The 24,097-nt window shown below is 51.0% G+C and overlaps 1 protein-coding gene across 1 annotated transcript in view; it reads right to left on the reverse strand.

Annotated features, from left to right (window-relative positions):
- The window catches only part of LOC119451035 (low-density lipoprotein receptor-related protein 6), a gene marked incomplete at its 5' end in the record, with an annotated part of 156,837 nt that overhangs the window by 67,889 nt on the left and 64,851 nt on the right, over positions 1 to 24,097 (reverse strand). The window contains 2 exons of the mRNA XM_037714466.2: positions 17,549 to 17,755; positions 18,159 to 18,255. Of these exons, the coding sequence (XP_037570394.2) occupies positions 17,549 to 17,755; positions 18,159 to 18,255 (304 nt within the window). The remainder of the gene's footprint in view (positions 1 to 17,548; positions 17,756 to 18,158; positions 18,256 to 24,097) is intronic.

Below are 24,097 nucleotides of genomic sequence, written 5' to 3' on the forward strand. Positions count from 1 at the left end.
GTCGTAAATCGCCTACCCTTTGGAATTGCTTCGGCACCCGCAATATTCCAGAAAATAATGGATAATGTCTTGAAGGGCCTCAACTTTGTGTTTTGCTACATTGACGATATCCTAATTACAGGTCGCTCAAGGGAAGAACACTTGCAGAACCTTGACGCAGTTCTCAGAAGACTGTCAGAACGTGGAATTCGCGTCAGGTATTCGAAGTGCGAATTTTTTCGTGACGAGCTGACTTATCTGGGCCATGTAATCAACAAACACAGCATCCACCGAACGGACGAAAAACTGGCCACGATAACCAATGCACCGGCGCCAACTGATAAGCACCAACTTCAATCACTGCTGGGCCTCATCAACTACTATGGAAAGTTCATTCCAAACTTATGCACTGTTCTTTTCCCCAAACAGGTTTTTGCAGAAAGACGTTGCCTGTGATTGGAACAAGGCTTGCGATCACGCCTTTCAGTACATCAAGCAGCCGTTTTCGTCAGCTCTGATCTTGGCACACTATGATCCAGGCCTGCCCCTGTGATGCGTCCGCCTACGGGGTAGCTGCAGTGTTGTCGCACATTTTTTCCCGATGGTCAGATAAGGCCAATAGCCTATGCCTCACGCACCTTGAGTCGTGCTGAGAAAGGCTATAGTCAATTAGAAAAAGAAGCCTTGGCTCTTGTGTTCGGCATTAAAAAATTCCATTACATACGAGTGAACCTTGCATTCTTGCATTCTTGTATGCAAGACATTTTGTTTTGCTCACGGACCACAAGCGTTGGCTACAATTTTTGGTCCGAAGACTGGCATACCAGCAATTGCCGCCGCAAGACTACAACAATGGGCAGTTGGTTTATCAGCCTATTCTTTTTCATTAATGTTCCGGCCTTCTGCACAGAACGCTGATGCAAATTGCTTGTCTAAGCTGCCAATAACACAGTCGACGGTTGAAGAGCAGGAAGAATCTTTCTATGACCTACACTTTGACACTATGTTGATCAACAGCAATGATATTGCTCGTGAAACTTCACGTGATGCCACTTTGCATACTGTGACCCATCATATCCTGTCAGGCTGGCCGCGTAGTGTCCCGGATGAGATCAAACCGTTCTTTCATAGAAGACTACAACTGTCCATACATCGAGGATGCACTTATGCAGGGAATGCACGTACTTGTTCCCGAAAAATTCCGCAGGTTCATTTTGGACGAGTTGCACCAAGGTCAGTCACCAGGTGTTGCTCGCACCAAAGTACTAGCAAGGAGCTACGTTTGGTGGCCTAATATCGATAGCGACATAGAGCGTTTCACCGCATCTTGCACCGCTTGCGCGTCTAATCGCAATCTGCCACCTAAAGTGCCCTTACACCCTTGGGCATGGCCTACGCGCCCTTGGCAACGGTTGCATGTCGATTTTGCTGGCCCGATGAACGGAGTAACGTACCTTGTGGTGGTTGATGCACATTCAAAATGGCCAGAAGTGTTTCCAATGCGGACAACCACCACTGAAGCAACCATTTCATCCCTACATGAACTGTTTTGCAGATTCAGATTCTCCGAGACTTTAGTGTCTGACAACGGCACTCAGTTCACTTCTGCTGATTTCCAGGAGTACCTGCAGCAAGTAGGGACCAGACACGTGAGAACAGCTCCGTATCATCCCAGCAGCAACGGTCTGGCAGAATGTTCATCCAGACGCTGAAGGGTGCACTTCGGAAGTCCAGCCGACCCACATCATCGTCGGAGCTCGCAGACTTCCTCCTCTTGTACCGCAACACTCCGCAAGTGACTACTGCAGAGGCACCCTCTCTTTTGCTGTTGGAGAGGCGCCTCAGGACTAGGCTAGACCTCGCCAGACCCTCCGTTGAGGTGCGGATCGCCCGCAAACAGTTTCAGGACACCAGTCGCGTCAGGCACCGTGCAACTACGTTCAGCGAAGGAGACCGTGCGTTACCGCAATTTTTGCCACGGACCAAGGTGGTTCAGTGCTACCGTTCTTGCCCGCACTGGCCCAGTGTCGTATCGTGTTAGTGTTGTGACCCCTCGGGGTGTGTGTGAGTGGGTGCGTTATCGCAACCACATCGTATGTGCTCCTGACTCTGACGATGCGGTGATCAAAGCCACCGACTTCCATGATGAAGACCACATCGCAGCTAGCACAAGCGCTAGCAGCACCACCGAGCCTGTAAAACAGCCGTCGACACCCATGGAAGCCGCCGAGCAGGGTCACCGCTACCCACTACGTCAGCGCAGACCTCCCTACCGCTACGACACCTAATCCTACTACGGGAAAATAAACAAGTGTGGGGGAGATGATATGTCGCGCGCCTAGGCGATAAAGCGTCACAGCTAGGCATGCGCTGTGGTGGCGGCACAGCGTTATCACTATTTGGTTGTGCTTAAAAGTGCCGGCATTCAAGCTGGTGTGTGCTTTTCATTCCTGTAACATTGAACAGGGCAGTTCACCCGTCGCTGTTAAGTTGATGGCTAAATAAAGCCGTATCGTTTTCGCTCCACCGTTGCGGTGTCCTTCCGTCAGACACGACAAGGTGCTACAGTGCAGTCCACTTATAACGATACCACAGCAGAACCCCGCTGTTACGTTCCCGGGTGCTGCGTTTTCCCGGCTGTTTTCGGCCGCTCCCGGCACAGCTCCCACAGAACCCAATGCATTGGTAACCCCGCTGTTGTGTTGCAACTGTGGGACCGTTCCCGCATCATACGTTGCGAACTGCCACCCCGCGCCGGCCCAAGCGGCCATTTTGACTTTTTATGTCGCTTGGCTTGGTGGCTTGACGATGACATTGGCCACCCAAAGTGCCGGGGGCGACACCTATGTGTCATGAGTTGGACGCCAGCGGTACACGAAAAAGAAGACGACGAAGATCGCGGAGCGTTCCAAACGGCGCGAGCGCTCGAGGCTCGCGAACCGAGGTGTGGTCGAGGCAGAAACAAGGCGAAGCAGCATTATCGACGTGGCTCTTGGGCTGGAAGGTCGCTTCATCAGCTATGCTCTGACGACGGGAGAGCGGAGAGCCCGACCACGAATCTCGTGACGCTGGCAAGGCCCAGGCGTGGCTGTAGACCTCGGAGACGTCCGGGCGAAGCTCCTGGGACTAGCTGCTGCTGTTCATGGTGGTTCCGGTCCTCTTCTCCAGAATCCCTCTTCCTCGGCCGAGCCCGATCAACCGATAATCACCGGGACATCGGGCCGCCATGCCGATCGACGCAGGGCAAAGAACGCTTCGCCAAGCCTAACCAGGCAAGTGACACGTCAGCGGCGGCTACCAGGGCACCAGTCACGTATTCGGTCAGGTCAACGGAACCGCGAATCGTCGGCACTTGTGGCACCAGCAACACTCCAAACGAGCACGACGTAGACTCAACGACAAGATCTTCAAACCGACGGTCCCTAAGAGCCCACATTTCTGCTTTGTGACGCAGTTAGGCCGGGGCTAGGGTGGCCAGGCTTTGATGAGTCAGGGCTAGGACTCACTTCGAGACTTTAAGACGGAGCTAGACTCCGAAACCGAGAGGGAGTGTTGTTTGTTAGTAGTTTGTAGTTAGTCCGAGTTGTGTATTTTACATTGAGCGAGCATCTTTGTTAAATTATGGCTTTAGTTTTGCATGCTTCATGCTTTTACCGTCCTTGTACATATTAAATCCTTGTTTGCTGTGCTGCCAGTCGTATCTCTCCTCCCTCGAGGGTAATGCCTGTGCGCAACCCTACGGCTCTCAAAGAGTAGGTGACAAAAATTGGCGAGCTTGCCAGGATACGGCCCAGTCACCGATACTCGGGAGATGCAAAGAGGGAGTGGGAACGCTTGGCGACGGTAGCGAAGGATTTAAACCTGCCAAAGGACGAGACGACGACGTTTTTCGAGTACACTCGACAAGAGAAAGAAAACAAACACGAACGAGCATGTGAGGAGCACGAACGAGCACGCTAACAGCACAAAAGGGAGAAGGAAATTTTAGAATTGAAGCTAAAGTTGGCAGAGATGAACGCCAGGTCTCACGAGAGGTCGATTTCACCCAGGTCGGCGTCATCCGACTCGACTTCGCCCAGGCTAAAACAGATTTGCCCCAGGAAATTGATGGCTCCGTGTAATGAGCGTAGAGATGATTTAGATGCGTATTTGCATCGCTTTGAGAGAATAGCCGTCGGGCAAGGCTGGGCAAGGAATGAGTGGGCTAGCGCCTTAAACCAGTGTCTAGTAGGTGAGGCGGCCAGATTAGCGGAACTCGCTGCAGCTAAGAAGGCATACTGTGGGCATTTATTGTGCACTTCTTCATCATCTGTACATTATCATCATCATGCGTGTGCCCCTCATCTTCATCGCGCGTGCGGGCGCATCATCATCAGCGTGGACTGTGTTGAAAGCTGTTCAGGCTGGTTGTGGATTCCGCCCTTCTTTGCCGCGTCGTCTATCGGGCTCAATAAAGGTCCGCCCTTACTGTGACGTCACAAGTGGTGGAGGTGCTTCTTGGTTCCCCGTCCTCTACGCCCCTGGCCTACTCCCTGGAGCTTCGTTAGGGTCGCCCCTTGTGCCCACTTTCCGTCACCATGTCGCAGGACGAGCAGCCTGGCGCTTCTACCCTAACCATTCCGTCTCCACAAGCCGCATCTTCTGTGATCATCAGCGGCCACCAGCGTGATCCCCATCTCTTCGCTGGTCTTCGCGGTGAAGATGCTGAGGACTGGCTGGATGATTACGAGCGCGTAAGCTCTGCTAATCAGTGGGATGATCCCCACAAGCTCCGCCATGTCTCGTTCTACCTGACCGGTATGGCAAAGACCTGGTTTTTCAACCATGAGATTGATTTCACCGATTGGACGAACTTCAAGCAGCAGCTTCGGCAAGTTTTTGGCACGCCGGCGGTTCCATCCGCCCTTGCGAAGAAAACTCTGGATGCTCGCAAACAACACTCCGGCGAGTCCTACACATCGTACATCGAAGATGTACATCGTACATCGCAACCACATCGTATGTGCTCCCGACTCTGACGATGCGGTGATCAAAGCCACCGACTTCCACGATGAAGATCGCAGCCATATATCACGTTTTTTCCGCAAGCGCCAACAAGATGAGCGTCGCGGGTACGACCTGTGTGAACGCGATGCATATTCTGGTGGGGCCTCTTACCAAAGCCGTCTTTACGCTTCCCCTTCGCGCCGTTCCCCATCTCCGGCCGCAACGACCGAGACGCCGAATGGTTACCGTACCACCAGACGCCCGATCACCTTCGCCCTTCCGCCGCTCCTCATCACCGCTTCGGCCTGCCTCTTTCACCTCTGACCGCCGCCCGGAAAACTAAGTAATGCAGTTTTCGGAGGAAAAACTGCATTCACCGACAGCACTAAAATTCCTCCAGCGCGCCCTTGTAATATGATGTCCGTGTTTGTTGAAGGTGTGCACGTTGAAGCTTTGGTGGACACCGGTGCAACTTTATCTGTTATGCATTCCGATTTGTGTAGGCGTCTCAGGAAAGTTACGACGCCTTATGATGGACCCGCGCTTGTTGTAGCTCAAGGGAAAACAATCCGCCCTTCCGCATTTTGTACAGTGCGTGTATCCATCGATGGTATCGTCCACTACATATAAATTTGCTGTGCTGTCGCCCTGCTCCCACCAGCTCATTTTAGGATGGGATTTTCTTGCCTCTGCTTATGCTGCTATATGTTGTGGGCAAGGTGTCGTACATATGACCGACACCGACTATTCGCTTGGCTATGAACCGTACCAGCCACTTCGTCTACTCGTTGCAAAAGATACTGAACTACCTCCAGGCTGTCAGCAAATTCTGACCATCACGTCTGACGCCATCAACCATGGCGATGTGCCAAACCTTGTGCGCGTTGGCTCACAAAAGGGATAGCCATTGTTTCAGGCCTAGTTATGTTTGATAATGGTTCTACACTTCTCGAAGCAAGGAACACAACATCTGAGAAAATTCTAATTCCTAAAGGCACCACTTTGGCTTGCGTTGCTGATTCAGAGTCTCTCTCTGTCGTTCCCCTCAAGGCTGCTCCCTCTGAAATCCCTCCTGCTGGACATTCTGCCTCTACCTCCGCTCTTGCTGCTCTAATCAGCTCGGACTTGACCCCTTCGCAGACGCAAGCGCTCCTTGCCTTGTTGAAGAAGCATGAAGGTTCATGTGACGCCCATTCTTCGACATTGGGACAGACGACCGTCACAGTGCATCGGATTCAGACGGTAGATCCATCGTGCGTCGCCGGCCGTATCACATGTCTCTAGCTGAGCGCAAAATTATTGAGCAAAACGTCGCCGACATGCTACAACGTGAAATAATTCGCCCCTCTGCTAGCCCTTGGTCGTCTCCCATTATTTTGGTCCGAAAAAAAGATGGCTCCATGCGTTTCTGTGTAGATTACCGAGCGCTCAACAAGATCACGCACAAGGACGTGTACCCCATGCCTCGCATTGACGATACCCTCGATTCCCTGCAAGGTGCCGAGTACTTCTCCAGTCTTGATCTGCGTTCAGGTTACTGGCAAATTCCGATGCACGAACCCGACAAAGAAAAAACAGCGTTTGCAACCCCAGATGATCTTTACGAGTTCAACGTCATGCCCTTCGGCCTCTGCAATGCTCCCGCAACTTTTGAGCGCATGATCGACACCGTTCTGCGTGGCCTGAAGTGGAAGACCTGCTTGTGCTATCTGGATGATATCATTATTTTCTCGTCGACATTTGCACAGCACCTGCAACGTCTCGACGAGGTTCTTACGTGCATAGCCAACGCTGGTCTTCAGCTCAACACTAAAAAGTGTCATTTTGCAAGCAAGATGATCAAGGTCTTGGGTCATATTGTAAGCAAGGATGGTATTCGACCTGATCCTGACAAGACTTCGGCGGTGCTTCACTTTCCTCGTCCAGAAAAAACCAAGGACCTACGCAGTTTCCTCGGCATCACTTCCTATTTTCGCCGATTTATTCGCGATTTCGCCTTTATAGCTGAACCTTTACACTACTTACTTCGTTCCGGTGCTCCCTTCGTGTGGTCACCTGAATGTGAATCTGCCTATGACCAGCTAAAGGGCGCCCTCACATCTGAACCTGTCCTGTGTCATTTTGATGAGACTGCTCCCACACTCTTGCACACGGATGCTAGCAGCCATGGCATCGGTGCTGTGCTCCTCCAGCGAGACAACTCTTCGCGTGAGAGAGTCATTGCGTATGCCAGCCATGTGCTCACACCTGCCGAGAAGAACTATACCATCACCGAGCAGGAGTGCCTCGCTGTCGTTTTGTCCATCCAGAAATTTCGCCCTTATCTCCACAGTTGCCATTTTACCATAGTGACGGATCACCACTCCTTATGCTGGCTTTCCACGCTCAACAACTTGTCAGGGCGCCTTGGACGCTGGATTCTTCGTCTGCAAGAATATGACTTTGAAATCATCTACAAGTCTGGTAAGAAGCACCAAGACGCAGACGCTCTTTCTCACTGCCCGCTCATCAATGGTTCCGCCACCGCCTCCAGTGACGCACTCACTGACGTCTCTTCTACGGCGGTTTTGGCCTTCGCCGCTCTTGATCATCTCACTTCGCACGACCATGAATCATTGTCGTCTCAACAACTCGCTGACACGTACTGTCGTCGTATTATAGACCACCTTCGTGGAGCCTCGCGCCCGCCTAACGCCCGGCTTCGTCGACAGCTAACACAATTTAAGCTTGAAAACTCCGTGCTGTACCGCCACATCCACCATCCTGATGGACGACGCTGGTTGCCCATGCTACCTCGTTGCCTTCGTGCGCATGTCCTTCAGGCCTTTCATGACGATTTGACTGCTGGCCACCTTGGCATCCAGAAAACTTACGACCGCATAAGAAGTCGCTTCTACTGGCCTGGCCTGTCTACCAGTGTTGCTAGATACGTCGCTTCCTGCGCCATTTGTCAGCGTCGCAAACGTCCAACATCAGCTCCTGCCGGACAACTACTACCAGTCTCATGTTCTGCGGAACCATTTGAGGCTGTTGGCATCGACCTCTATGGGCCACTTCCCATGACTCCCACCGGTAGTCGATGGATAGTGACAGCCATCGACCACCTGACGCGCTATGCCGAAACAGCCTGTGTAAGTTCAACATCGACTTCCGAAGTCGCTGCCTTTATTCTTCAATCCATCATCCTGCGCCATGGCGCCCCTCGTGTCCTTCTAAGCGACCGCGGATAGACATTCCTTTCCCAACTAGTAGGCGAAGCGCTCAAAGCCTCTGGCACCACTCACAAGACTACATCAAGTTATCATCCTCAGACTAACGGCCTGACTGAGCGGTTTCATCGTACACTCTCTGACATAATAGCCGCCTATATTCAACCCGATCACAGAAACTGGGACACAATTTTGCCAGTCCTCACCTTCGCGTATAACACCGCCGTTCAACGCACAACCGGTTACTCGCCTTTCTACCTTGTTTATGGCCGTTCACCCAGTTCCTTTCGCGATGATGTTTCTTTCTTCTGTGCCCCTGTCAGTCCATCTCGATCTTCCTGCGAAGAATATTTTTCCCGCCTCGTCCATTGTCGCCAGCATGCCCGCGTCAACACCGCAGCCAGACAGCGGGACCGCAAGGATCATTATGATGCATATCATCGCGTAGTATTTAACCAGCCTGGCAATGAAGTGCTGCTCTCGACACCAGTTTGCACTCCTGGGTTGTGCGAGAAGTTTCAGTGTCAGTTTATTGGCCCCTACACGGTCCTGGAAATGACTTCTCCAGTTAATTATCGAGTGAACCCTGTTGTTTCCTCAACTGACCTCTGTTGCCGCTCTACCGAAGTGGTCCACGTTTCTCGTATGAAGCCCTTCACGCGGCGTTCCCCGTACCTTTAGGCAGCGGCCAGAATGGCCGCTTTCGCGCGAGGGAAATTAGTGTGGGCATTTATTGTGCACTTCTTCATCATCTGTACATTATCATCATCATGCGTGTGCCCCTCATCTTCATCGCGCGTGCAGGCGCATCATCATCAGCGTGGACTGTGTTGAAGGCTGTTCAGGCTGGTTGTGGACGCCGCCCTTCTTCGCCGTGTCGTCTCTCGGGCTCAATAAAGGTCCGCCCTTACTGTGACGTCACAATACGAAGGAAACAGTTCCTAGAGAGAAAAATCAAGATGCTAAATGAGAGAGCACAGACATCAAAAATGAAAGAGGATGAGGCAGACAAAAAGATGGAAAGCAGGCATGTTAGCGAAGTAGAGCAGCCTGACAGCGGAGGGATGTCAGAAGACACAAGCAGATTAGATTGCGCCCGTGACGTCTTAGTGGAGAAGCGCCCCACTGAGGAGTCCTTGAAGCATAGTGACCAAGATGAGCGGAAGGCTGATATACAGATTGAGGTTTGCGTAAACGAGAAGCAGAAGGTAGTAGAAGGAAAAGTAGCGCCACCTTGGGACGACAGAGCGTTAGTGATTGAAGCCTGGGTCAGGGATAACCAAGCATCAGAAATGATGTGCGAGTAAACCTCGAGAGCAATGAGAAAGGTGATGGGTTCCCGAGTTGTCTAAAAGGGGCAACTAGTAAGGGTAGGAAGAACTTGAACGGAAGGTGTAAGGGTAGGATAAGCATGCACAGGATGTTGAAAGCAAGACGGCGTAAGAAAATGCGTGTGCTGGCTAAGATGGGCTGGTCGATGAGAAAGAAAAAGAAGTTAAAGTTAAGGCAGAGACATTCCCAGCTGCGTGAGAAATGTGCCAGAGTAGGAGAGAGAAGGAAGCTGAAATAAAGTAGGCATGCATGGGAGCTTAGGAAACAAAGGAAAAAGTGAACAAGTTTAACCGGTAGGATACAAAAGAAATACAGTGGAATCTCGATGATACGATCACGGCTAATACGAATTTCCGGATGATACAAATTTTTCTGAGGAACCGGCCGAGCCCCATTACTTTGCAACGTGCTAGAGAACGGTTGTTACGAATCGATTTTCGACCCGCGTCGGTTGATACGAATAAACGCCGCCCCACCGACGGCCGCGAAAGAGAACAGCGAGTAGTCACGCGCGTTTTCCCTTTGTGTTTTGGTACGGAGGTGCGGACGCGGCGCTGGACAGCGCGGAAGCCGCGACTGGGCGCGAAGAGTTTGAAGCGGCGGCGCTTTTGTTGCTTTTGCGCTTTTTCCTTTTGTCTCTTCGCTCGCTGCGGCGGCCGCTCTTCCCCACGCGCGGCCGCCGCAGCAAGCGAAGGCTCGTGCGGTCTATCGCTTCAACGGAAACTGAGCGGCTTTAGGCGTAAGCAGGGCGCATACAAAGGTCAGAGCCGTGTGGAGATAGCTTTCAAGACACGGTGCGCGCGACAACACCGACAGCCGGCACAGGCGCAAAGTACAAGAACGCATTTGTTGGCAGAGTAAAAGCCCCCCCCCCCCCCCACTCCCTCCCTCCCGCGCTACCTTCCGGCTTTCCCCCCCCCCCCCCCACCCACTCCGTCCCTCCCACGCTACCTTTCCGCTTTGCTCCTTTCACGTGGGAGATTGCCTCGCCAGTTACCCTTGCGCTCGGTTGCAAGATACGCATTTGGTGACGTAGCACAGCGTCGCCACGCCCCCCCTCCCTTACCCCCATGGCCTCTCGCGCCACGGAAGTCGCGTTTTCTCTCCGCTGTGCGTTCGCTCTCTGTGAAGGCGCGCATCCCCCACGCGCTTTTACTGGCACATACGGCGCGCAGCGACGATTTTATCGCCCTTGGACTCATGCTCCACGTCTCATGCTCCTCCTCCGCATCGCCCTCGTTCATCTCCTCTTCCATCGGTGGGCGCACCTCGTTGAGAAGCGTGCTCGCTACCGCCCTTGTCGGCGATATTTTACCGCGGAAGCCGCATTATAACCAGTATTTCGTCTAACGCGGCTGCACTGTAAGCGGTATGCGTATACATGGAGTTCTATGGGAGGGTAAACGGGAGTCGGAAAAGGCCGCATTGTAGCCAGTTCTTCACTATAAACAGTTACGTTGTAAGTGATCTATACTGTAAATGCTTTTTACGTGCATGTGCCTGAGTGAGTTCACCTCTGACTCTTTAATTTAGCTAGTTTTAATTGTGTTTCGATGATACGAATTTCGGCTAATACGAATATTTTTCGTGACCCCGTGAGATTCGTATCATCGAGGTTCCACTGTACCGTTTAGGAATGGCATGCGGAAGACTGTAGTGTTCGGAAATGTGTATAGAGAGAAAAGCACTCAAACACTACCTATGCATTGTAAAATATTGTAAAATATGTTTAGATGCAAAGTTTATTCATGTAGAGTGTTTCAGAACATTAAACTAGTGAACGTTGCGAAGAGTTGAGTGAAGTGCATTACATGGTGAAATGTGCATAAAGTGAACGCGGTGAACAGTGCATCTGGTGAATTGTGCGCAACAGTGTGGTGTTGTGTGGTGCATCAAGACTTCACAAGAACCAGCACCGATGTCACTACGCAAAGTCACAGTCATCACTCGAAAGCCCCCCCCCCCCCCCCCCACAGATCGGGAGCAAGCAGTTTTTTTGAAGCAAAAAACTCTTCAAAACAGGAGCCCATGTCATGATTCGGACGCCGGCGGTACACGAAAAAGAAGACGATGAACATCACGGAGCGTTCTGAACGGTGCGAGCGCTCGAGGCTCGCTAACCGAGGTGTGGTCAAGGCAGAAGGAAGGCGAAGCAGCATTATCGACGTGGCTCTTGGATCCGTATTTGCTATCTAAAGATGGTGTCTATGACGCGTTGGGGCCCTAAAATTATTTCTGGCGCATAGATGTTCCATGTAAAGTCCAAGGGCAATAACTCCATCGCCGCGCGCCGTATGCTGTATGTGCGAGTGAAAGTGTGCGAGGGGAGCCAACGACCGCATCTAAATTTGCACGCGCAAGAAAGAAAAGCAGGAAGGGAGCGCTTCTGCCGTTGCGCTCGAGGCACCGGCGAGGGAGCAAGGGGGGAAGGGGAGGGAGGGATAGCGAGCGGCGTTCTACTCTAGCATGCACTGCATACTGTGCGGCGGCACGCGGGCCGTATCTTGAAAGCGATCCATGTTGAGGGAAGTCTCGACAGTATAGGTGCATCGCCGGCTCGTAGCTTTGTGCGTGCTGTGTGTTCTCGGTGCTCAGTTTGCGTTGAGGCAATAGACAACAGCACGGAGGTCACTTCGCTCGCTGCTGCAGCGGCGCTTCCTCACGCAAGCGTTTGACAGTGCGTGTCCGCGCTCATCGAGTGTGATGTGTTTACGTTTGCCTGTGGACGCTGTTGGGTTTGGGGTGTCGTGGTCTATCCGAGTTCGACGTCAAACTGCGGGTCTTGCCTACGCAGCCGCTGCTACCAGTTGTTGGTTTTGAGGACGGACTTGAAGGCAGGAACATGTTCTCATTGAGAACGGAGAGTATTGGGTTTATTTACACTATTTACATCACGAGTATGAGAACGAGACGGTACGTCTCATCAGTCTAGCTTGACTGGGTCGGAGCATACTACATCGAAGCACTGGCTACATCTCGGGGCCGATGGGAGAGCACTCGGCAGATCGGAGACCACTCGGCAGATGGGAGAGCACTCTCGATGACCCCCAAAGTCTCCCTTAAAACCCCTCTGTCCAAGCTGCGGTCCCACCATCCTCCAATCGGAGCGTCGAAAGTCACCGATGGTCTGCGTAGAGGGCGAGGGTGCGCATAATCCCCCGGCGCCTTCGTTGCCCGACCACATTCGGAGAAGTCCCCTCGGGCACACTACTGCTCGCTTCCCCATATAAAGGAGGGGAAACTCGTGGACAGGTGGCTTCGCACCTGACTTGAACTGACGCCTCTGTTCCTGGAATGGGCCAGCTGGTCTGTCGAGCGGCCGTGAGAACGCGTCTACTTTTCCAAGAGTCTCCTCTTCCTATAGTGTCGAGACACGTACTCTTTGTAAGGTGTAGAGACATGGTGGCGCCGCTGATCTTTTCCCGGCGGGACGGCTTTTTAGCCTCCCGCTGGTCGCCGAACGTAACAACGCTGACACCATGCTTGTTAATACAGTCGACGTCCGATTTCCCGGACCCTCAAGGGACCGCGAAAACGTCCGGGAAATCGGGCAGTCCGGAAAAACGAATGCACGTGAAAACGTACCTTTTTGGTAGGTATTTTTCGCTGACGGAGAGGGTCACGGCCGGAGTACAAGATTCTCATTGCTATTCAGCCAATGCATCGTTTAGGTGGCTCTGAAAAGAGCCGTTAAAAAAAAAAAAAAATACGACGTGGCCGGCGCTACCTCATAGGTCAGCACTTGGGCGCAAAGAAGTCGCTTATTTTATTTTGCACGGTCCGCTTGCCCGCGATCATGTCTGCCTCAATTTCAGTCAACGTCGTGTTGCCGCTGTACACCGATGACAGTGTCATCAGTGCTCGCGTCAACTCCGAGCTCGTTGGCTGTGTAGGAGCTGGCTCTTTGTTCTCGGTGTCGGAGTCGTCGGAATCCTCCGTAACTTGACGAATGATTTCGTCATCGGTCAACTCCGCACATAGCTCGAGGTCTTTGTCAGCGTCGGCGAAGCCCTCAAAGGTTATCCCGGCTGGAATCGACACGCCGGCAGCGCGCAGATCGTCGAAGGCAACGTCCGCGGATGGCAGTTCGTCCACGGAGGGCAGTTCGCGGTTGGCAGTTCGTTCGAAGGCGCGGACGAAGACGAAGGAGCAGTCGGTGCCATCGCTGTAAACGGCGAATCCGCTCGACGAAAAGCGCAGCACGAAACAGCTAGGAACTCGGTGGATGCTGAAGGTCGGGAAACGTGATCACTGAAGATAGCGCGCAGCAGCAAACGATCAACCGCAGACACGACCGCAGAGCTGGCAGAGCTGACAAAACAACACGCGAACGAACACAGTGAGGTTTGGCTTGGCTAAGCTACGGCTGGCAACGGATTGACACGTGCGGTTTCGAGGTTACGGCAGCCGCGGCGCGGTGCGGCGGTGCTGCTGGCCACACCTGCGATGCGAGTATGATGGGTTCGAGGATATGAAAACAGCCAAAATGGCGGCGTCGGTAGTGACTTTCGGTCGGCGGTTAACAGTAAAAAGTCCGGGAAATCGGATGGCGAAGGCTATAAGCGTCCGGAATTTCGGACTTTTTAATACATTGACTCTATGGGGAACTTGACGGTGCCACAGATGAGTCCGGGAAATCAGGCATGTCCGGAATTTCGGGCGTCCGGGAAATCGGACGTCGACTGTATACTTAATAAGCGAATGTTTACGACTTTATACGGATGATAAAACTACTGTCCTTACATTGTATAGCTATCTACTAATTTGCTATCGCAATCGATGCTTTGGCTTTCGGGTGAAAGTACAACTTTTTTTCACATGTAAGAATTAAAATATTATTGTGCGCAGTTCAACGCTACTCGCCATTGCTCAATTTTTCCTATTTCTCGTCTCTTGCGTTTCCCGGCTCCCACGTATTTTTTTTGGTTTTTTTACGGTCCCGTGAAAAACGCATCAGCGGGGTTCTACTGTATAACAATATATCAATTATAATAATGAATCAAATTAACCCTTTCAGGGTCAATGACGTAAATATATGGCGCCGCTAACAAGTCCCAAATGGTCGATGCCGTATATCTATGGCGCCGTCTGTACGTTTAAAAAGCGCGCCAATTTCCTACTTTTTTTTGCATGGCATGTGCTGCCAGTATGCGGGAATACAAGAATTTTTTTTCTCCCACCTCTCCCTTCCGAGTTTCGTTGTACGTTTTTTTTTTTTTTTTTGCTCTGGTGCGTCTACTACCTACCGCTCGCGCATTGGCGCACGGCAGCTTCCTGCCGCTTCGGCTTCTTGTGCTCGCAAAACTGATGGCTATCTCATTACTAATCTCTCAAAGGGTGACCACCTGTTACTCGCTTGCTTACAGCTCACAGGGGTGCGCACGCAAAGGATACCGCCGCAAAGGATACCGCCGTGCATGCGTTTCCTTTTTTGGAGACTGCAAAAACTAATTGCCTCTGGTTGGCGATAAGATGAAGGATTAGGAGAAGTTTATCACACGTTTTGCTTTTCTGATGGGCGCACACCCACACAGTTTTCTTGAGAGCGCTCACCTACGCAGTTCGATTATGCTATGGACACTTAAGAAATAGTGTAAGAGCAGGAAATTTTGAGACTTGCGAAATATTCCCGTGTGCGCATTTTTCTAAGCCTTTGAACCACAATTCTAAGAATTTATCAAATCTTTAAGTCTTATTTCTTTATTTCCTATTTTTATGCTAAAGTGGCAGTCAACTTTTAAAAGAAGACCACACGTAGTCACACTGACAGATGAATCGCAGGTTAATAAAATCTACCTATAGGATGTGCATCTAAACAACTGACATCCACAAGCAAAACGATGAAAACCATCTGGCATCGCTCTTGCTTGGTAACAGATGATTTTCATTGCCTAACTGCTCAAAAGGGAGAGGTGAGAAAAAAAAGTTCGTAGCATGTAGGTTTCTTTATTAAAGGTGTAAAAGTGCACCACTCCAGAACAACGACTCGAAGAAATACACACAAGCACCCGAAGCAACAGCGATGGTACTGCTGAAAAAAGTTGTAGTGGCGCCATCTGGTGGCTTCTACGCCTACGAGCAAGCCCTCCCGTGCTCGTAGGCGCGGGAGGGCATGCTCTAGGAGAGTATTCTAGTTCACTATAGTAAGGACATGACCAGAGCAAATATTCGCAACTAGATGAGGCATGTGTACGCTGCAGCAAAAATCTGGAGACCACTCAGTACATCCTAATGCAATGCGAAGGGATTGACCCAGTGAGACCCGTGGGTAACGTACGCCTTCCAGAAGCGCTTGGATTTAAAGGGCCCCTAAACCACCTCCGATATTTTTTAACGATTTCAAGTAAACACACGCATCGAGTTCAGAATGCCATCACGATCAATGGCGCAACTCTGCTATTGCAGCACCATTTCGAAAAATTCTCGCAGCTACGTGTTCGTTGTAGACTCGTGCACAACTGCAACACCACAACAAATTTCAACCTCTGGGTGGCTTAGGGGCCCTTTAAATACCGTAAAAACCCGCGTATAATACGAGGCGCGGCGCCAACTTAGCCCTTTCCCTGAAGTTTCGTTTTCTGTCGTTATCGGGAAGTTAGCCGAGACGTCGGCTTGTACAAGCGTGTTCCGGCGCGAAGGTGAAACGGCGACCTTGCAATTTGAGAGTGAAATTGCCGCCGCGCGTTTTTTTTTTTTTTTCGTTTTCTTTTTCTCCGCGTGGTGTTGAGGGGTCTATCCTAAGCTTTTGCTCTATGGCGGTGTCGGAGCAATGCTGGTCGGAGGCGCCGCCGCGTGATTTGGAGCGCTGCTCAGGGCATTGTCGGTGCGCCGTATGTTCGAATTAACCATCACAAATGCTTTCGCGTTCAAATTACCGGGCGCTTTTGCCCATAGCAATACACATAACTTTGGCGGGACCACAGCGTCAGTTCGAATTAAGCGTGTTCGAATTAACGAGAATTAGATTGTCAATGCTTTCTGTGGGTTTTCCTCGCTCGCACTATATGCGGGTGAAAACTTTTTTTTCGTTATTGCTATCCCCAAATAACACCTCGTATTATATGCGGGTCCGTATTATACGCGGGTTTTTACGGTAGACGGAAGCATCAACCGGTCAGCAGTCGAGACAACAGACATTTACAGTATTGGAGGATTGGCAATCAGCGTGCAGACCAGATCTGTTATAGGCATAGGTAGCGGTACAAGGTAGAGAAGTTTTGAAGAAAGCGAGGAGGGGGGGGGGGGGGAGGATTAAAAGAATGTATATAAAAATGCTAGAAAGGAAAACATGTATAGCATACCTGATTAAATCAAGCAGGCTAGGTGAATATTTGGCACCACCCCGTTTCAAAAGGGATGCCACTAAATCATCATCATCAAGCCGCCATTGCAGGACGCTTCAATGGGAGTTTCGCTACCATGTGTACATATATACCTTGGAGTATGTTCTGTGAAGGTTGCTGTTCTTGCGCTCAACGACGATCTTGAGTGGTATTTTCAGCCAAGAACTTTTGAAGATACTATCACTTTCGCGAGTTTTCATACGACTCGGCACTGGATGTGTTGGTGTAATCTGCCTTAGCATTTCTGGCATAGTGCCAGTAACGCTGCCGGACACGTACGTTGTCGTGTCTGATGCAGAGCCTTGTTAAAGTGATGGTAGTATTCTACATGTGATTGCTCAAGAATACCACCCCTGTGTGCTTGGTAGCTGTGGCCAACGAAGCGCAAATGGCGACCATGACGCGCCGCTTTCATTATGAAAGCACATTAAAAAGAAGTTCTCTACGTGGGACTAGCCGGGTGACGCGGGGTCTCCCTTGCGTCTTCTCTGGACCTAAATAAAGTTATTTCACTCACTCGCTCACTCCTCTGTGAAGGTAACTCCTGCACGTCTCCCTTTTCTCCAATAGTGAACATGGGAGGCATGCTACATTTTTTAAAATAAACCAGCGGCATGTTACATGAAGGTGCACTTTCTCACTTAAGCCTGCGAAAGCTGGGTACGCATTAGAATAGGGCAACCAGGGTAACCAACTGACCAGCTTGACGGGAGGTGTGGAACACCAGCAGGTCGTCGATGTACTTCAGCTGGCCTAGCAGGCGGCTGCGGTTGGCACCTGTGCTCTTGAGGGCACGCTCAATGCTTTTCCCTTCCAGGTCAGTCCAGTACAGGTACTCTTGGTACTGGGTCAACCCAAAGGGCCGTTGAGTTGCTGCAGCTGGAACGGCCACTCGGCGACGCTCGCCTGCGTCAGCAGCAACAGGTTGGCAGTGTCTGCTGCTCTGAGCCAACCAACGTTCCAACATGCAAAAGTTTGGGTGCGCATAACAAGTCCCACGTGGGCAAAATTATTTCACAGTCTTACACTATGGCATCTCTTTTTCTTCATTGTACTACGATTGTGCATAGGGTACATAAGAGATGATATTGCACAACACAAATTCAATACACGAACATGTAATCAAACATTAAAGCTCTGTCTGTTGCTTTGAGGTGTATCAATATCAAGGCATGATCACCACAGAGGCTTTCCCTAACTAGACACGGTGCTGTATGTGATGTCACATACAGGTGAAAGCAGCACAGACTAACAACAAGTAATACAGCACTGCAAGCCGATTGCCCTATACAAGATACAGGGCACTCACCAGCCATGTCGCAGGACTCAATGTGGTTGGCATCAATGTCGGTCCAGTACAGGCGTTGTTCGGCATGGTCAATGGTGAGACTGTTCACACGTCCCACCTGGAATATATAATAAGCCCTTTGATGGCCAGTGTTGCTCAGGAGCAACAGTTCAAACATTGTTTTTTTTTCCCTTGCCGGTTACTATGAACTCACGCACCTGATGCTACACCTGAATATTCTCAACCTCACGAAGGGAAAGAAAGAGGCGTACTAGCAGCTCACTGTTGTTCTAATTGTTTTTGAACAACAGAGGAAATACAGAGGTTCGGCCGAGCTATAGCACGTGCAAAAAGGAGGCTAGTAAACTTAGCACTGTTATCAAGACAAAACACTTTTTTTATTTAGTTATCTACTTTAGCCTGCCTCAGATATTACCAGTGAGTAGGCTTGCACAAATTTCCGGTATTTTCGAATACATTAAACTTCCATTAATTCAACTCCGGCTAATTCAATTTTTCATTTATTTCGACCCTACCGACGGTCCCAGCCAGCACACATGCATTTCTATGGGCCTAAGCTTCTGCTATTTCGATCTTAAAATTGGCCTTCGCTGAATAATTCAAACTTGTCCAGTCAGCACTCACATGCCTGGCCCCTAGGTGACTCAAAATCTCTTTAGTGGCAGCATGTCTCGGCAGAACTTTGGGGAAAGCGAATGCGTTGAACACACGTCATTGTAGAGGGCGCAGCACCTCAACCAACACAGGCGTCTAGCAACCCTGTGCTGCGAGCGGTGTATATACTGGTTGTGTCTTGCATATAAGGTTGGTGTATGCTGGGTGTGTTGTGTTTGGCTCAGCCTACGCTGCTGTGAGTCATGCATCTGGCTTGTAGCGAGCACAACATGGTGTCAGAAATAAACAAGGCCCCTCCCGTCAGCAACTGTGAGGGCAGCACCTTCATCCACCATTTACGAAGCATAATTCTCCAGCCAGCAACTATGTAGTTGCCCTCGTCTGCCTCGCCAATGCTCACCATCGCCAGCTGGCCTGCTACATGCAAGTCAGTTGCCTCAAAGTCATAGCCGCCGCACTCGGCAGCTATCATGTTGTCACGGAGCAGCATATTTTCGAGTGGTTTGGACGCTGATTAACGACACGTCGAATTACGGGCGTCAAAAACGTGGGCTCCCGACTGTGCAGCGTATAATTTACTCGACATCGACAAGCCGAATTACGGGTCTCAAAAGTGCCGTGGCCTCACGGGGTGCCATCTTGATTCGAGACGCGACACGCTGAATACGAACACCGAGGTGTGCGTGCGCGTCCGCGTGGTAGAGCACGTGACAGGGCTCGACCTTGGCCCTTGACCTTGGGAGAGAGGAGAATCGGCCATTTTTCGTCTATGGTGAAAAGGGCGCGGCCAAGACTTTTGGGAGCTAGGAGCCGTGAATTTGGAGAACTCTACATACCGGCAGTTTCCCTACATAGGGAACTAGGGAAAGGAGAGGCTATTTAAGCGCAGGTTTTGGGCCCTGCTGATTAGTCAAGAAGCTGAACCTATGCGCTGCTGAGAAGCCGTTGGGGGGCTAGTGCCGTCCAGTATCGCCTGGGCCGCCTGGCCACGTCGGAACTCCGAGGAACTTGTTGACGTACGAGACGTCAAACCAGCGTCTGCAACGAAGCTCACAGTAGTTCACCTCAAGTTAGCTCAACCTGCTTGAGGGAAGTCGTCAGATCTAGACTCCCGGGAAATCCAGCCCAGCAATTCGCATCCACCTCGACAAGATCGGAACCGCGAGCATTCTTCGGGAAAGCTTTGTGCATCGACTTCACGGTTATGGACTTGCTGCTGCTGCCCGGCCACGCGTATGACATCGTTTGTTTTCTTTTGAACTTTGACTTCTTTTGAACTTTGCTTTAGTGAAATACTGTTAAGTGTATTCTTGTGTATTTGATCCTCGCACTGTTTCATTTTGATATTTACTGTTAATTGTTCTGTAGTGAAGCGTTGGAACTCTGTAGTGGGTCGTTCGCTCCAGCGCCTTGAAGCGGGTCTCCCTCGCCAGTACCTTCTAGTGGGTCGTTTCCTTCAGCTCTCAAACGCCGCTCGTGCTGAGAGTCCGTGCTGCGCTTTTTGGACAGTCGCCCTTGCGCTGCTTCGAGTGCCATCCAATAAACATCCTTATAGTTCGTATTTATTTGTCTTCATCATTGTGTTATAATAAGTTCAGGTGTGTAAGTCTGTCTTGTGTTTTTTTTATTATTATTTTATTTTATTAATTTGTGTACATTTATCAGCCGATAAATATCTTGTTTTTTTGTTTACTCCCAACTCTGACTCTTTTCACTGTGTTCGCTCGAGTACGGAACGACCAACCGGCTTGTCTACCCCGTCGATCGACTTCGCGCCGACGACAAATCGGGGACAGCTGTGACACATGTGCTTGGCGAAGACGGCCGCTCCACATACCGATTCGTTGCAACCAGCCACTGCGCCCGCAACGGCAACCACATCATAGGCCAGTCTTTCCTTGCGACATCCTGATTGTTTCGACTTCGAAAATGCCAGTTCCTGGTTGACCTGGTTCAACCAATTCGAGGAGTGCGTTTGCTTCATGCCTCCCCATGCACCGGTAGATAAAGTTTGTACTTTGCTGTATTGCATGTGCCCAGAAGCTCGGCCGCTTCTTGCAACTTTCGGCATAGATACATCTCTGAACGGCTACCTCGGTCGTAGTGAATTAGTTCCCAGCACATTTCTTCCATCGCCTCAATGAAGTTTACAAGTCAGTGCAGTTTCATCGAGGAGTCTAGCAACTGGGTGAAACGGCGGACAGCTACTATGCGGAACTCTGCAAACTGTGCAAAAGGTGCAACTACCCTTCCGCTCAAGTTGAAGAACACCTTGTCCGCGACCGATTCCTAGTGGGACTGCGGAATTCCTTGCCTGCCAATAAGCTCTACAGGTACCCTCAGCTGAGCCTCAGGGAGGCATGGAATCAAGCGAGGCAAGCGGAAGGCACTGAAAAACAGAAGAGTAAGCTTGGGGCACACACAACAGTGCACCTAGCACTGAATCTCGATGTGGCCAAGCACCGTTGGTTCCAGCCGAGACGTGATAGACATGCCAAGGTGACGCCAGCAAGGCAGAGAGCTGCTAGCCAGAATTTGTGCGATTTCTGCGGTTGCAACCGACAAACTCGCTCCGAGTGCCCAGCATGCGCAACTTGCAGTGCAACTACTGTAAGAAAAAATCCCCGGCCCTTCCCCTGTCGAGAAAATGACGGTACGCGAAGCTTGTCGTGTGTGTACCTGACCAACTATTTTTCCTTCCCTTTCATACAACTTGTCCTTCCCTTTCCTTGTACTTTTCCTTCCCTTTTGTGCAACTTTTCCTTCTATTGCGTTGTACGATTCTCTGCTCATCGCTGTTGTCGCTTGCGTTCAATGTCTCGAGTTTTCTCAACAGCGTGTTTAGCAGCATTCGCCCGCGTTTGCCACTTCCGATTCTTCTAAATTAAATTGCTTCCAAATTAAATCTGTCCTCATACCCCTTAAGCAATGGCTCATATCCCCGTAAACACGGCCTCCCAATTACGACGACAGAAGAGAAGTGAATGCTGGAATGATGAGTGGCAACAGTGCCAGCTGTGGCAGAAGACGACAACGAACGTTGGAGGAGTGGCATGAGTGCGTGCCAAGCATGAGCATGAGCGCAACCTGAGGGGCGCCAACGAGCCAGCTGCAGAAGACGACGACGCTCGAGCCAATGCTGATGATGATACCGCGTACGCATACACTGACCCCGACAAAAGTGAGCCTATAGAGCTTTGCCTGTTTAAGAACGCTATTTTGCTGATCTTTGTGGGCTCTGAAAGCAAGGTAGGATAAAGTATCCGCAATCCGGCTGGATACAATTGTGAGGTCTTGGGTGTCTCACAGGAGACCAACCACCGCGGGTTCGAGCTTAGCGAGCCACAGGGCCGCGTCAGCCGTCGCCTCCAGCACCGCTCACGTGCAAGCTCAGAGACCGCAAGGGGCTACCGAGCGACGCACGCAAAAACACAGTAAAGCCCTGAGTAAACGGAAACCGCTTATTGAATCCGTCGGCACCAGCACTGCACAATAGCCCGCGCGGCGGGGAACCAAAGGGGTCCCGCACCAGGGCAGAAATACAATAACAGGCGCCTATAGCACGTTGCTACGAGAGCACAGGCTCAAGCTGGGACACCCCGCTAAAAAAGTCCCGGCGGCTGTGCTACTGCTCTGCCGATAACCAATGGGTCAACTCACGAGAGCTCGGGCAATCTCCTCCGGCTAGGGCTTTCGGCAAGAGCGGCTCGACGTGGTACGGCCTCGCGCGAGCACTAGACACCGCTCGTCGGCTTAGCTTCGGGAAAGGATCAGCACAAAGTACGCGCTCCCCGCACGGGCAAAGGCACCGTGCGCGAGCTCCAGTCCTAGTCACAAAGGTGTCGGCGGATGAGAAGAAAGCATTTACGTACCCTGCGCCGGTCCCGGAGATAAGAGAGCCACGCTCCGCCGCTAGCAGCCGAAAACCGGCCGCCGTGACGTCAGTGCCCCGCCTTCACCGCAAACCACCGCGAGTGGAGCACCACCGCTAGAACCAGTTGGGAGCGGACGGGGAAAGGCAAGGGACGGCAGAACAGGTAAAGACCGCGCAATGGCGCCGGCGCCTCCCTCAATCCCCACACAGTTCACGGATCGGCCCATTGCCAAGTTCGTTGAAATCACCGTTGACTACACAGAAGTCTTCAAAGTCGACTCGGGTGCAGAGGTTTCTGCCGCTTCAGATACCTTCCCATACCTCCCACAAGCCCTCGACAAAGTTGACAGCATCCTCTCAGGACCGGGCAAACAGCCACTCAACATCCTGGGATCCTTCACAAGCCCTCGACACAGTTGACAGCATCCTCTCAGGACCGGGCAAACCGCCACTCAACATCCTGGGATCCTTCACTGCGACTTTGCTATGGAAAGGCAAGTCTATTTTTGCATGTCGCAGTGCTGTTACTGGGCTTTCCGGTGCTGTGTGTTCTGGAAGTTGTGAAGTTCGTAGACAAGGTCTCTGCCAAGCTGTCCAACACTCTGTTTAGAGGACTCTGCACTCTTTCACAGGAGTACAAGATAAACCTTCAACTGGATGCAAGTCCGTTTTCCCTCAGCGTGCCATGAAGCATTCCACTCCGAGAAGGCAGAGCTTCAGAAGCTGGAACAAGAGGGAATGGTACACAAGGTACACAAACCAACGCAATGGTGCGCAGGTCTAGTGGGTGTCCCAAAAGCTTTCAAGGGCCACGGACGGTGTGTCAACCTCAAAAAGTAGAACAAAGTCGTCTTGTGGAAACACTATGATCTGTCGACAGTAGACTAAGTCATTGGCCTTCTTGGAGATGCGAAGATATTCAGAAAATTGGATGCAACGCTTGGTTTTTATCAAGTCAAGCTTGCGGAAGAATCGCAAGAGCTCACAACGTTCACCACGCTGTTTGGGCGCTAGTGGTTTCATCGGATGCCCTGCGGTATCACATCAGCACCAGATTTTTTTTTTTTTCGGAAGCAAATTTCAACAATTCTGGAAGGTCTCGAAGGCACAGTCGGGCACACTGCTTTCGCCAGAAAGAAGTTTCCTTCCTTGGGGTTAATGTATCGGTGCACGGCCAGACCCCAACAAGGGCTTTGAAAATCAACTTCCTTATTTCTTCGTGGATTTTGATGAGAATTGGCACACATGTTTAGAATGTCTCCCTGATACTTTCATAAAATTTCGGCGTGATACCTTCAGAACATTTTATTGAGCAGAATTTTTCTCTCTTGAGCTTTCTGGAGGGCCTGGGGAGCCTAAAAACACGATGGAAAGCTCGTGGAGTATTGACTGCATAGCCAAATGCATGCTGAAGATCGTGAGAGTCTTGCTTTAAAAAAAGTTTTTTAAA

This window comes from Dermacentor silvarum, chromosome 4, assembly GCF_013339745.2.
Source record: "Dermacentor silvarum isolate Dsil-2018 chromosome 4, BIME_Dsil_1.4, whole genome shotgun sequence".
Taxonomy (NCBI): domain Eukaryota; kingdom Metazoa; phylum Arthropoda; class Arachnida; order Ixodida; family Ixodidae; genus Dermacentor; species Dermacentor silvarum.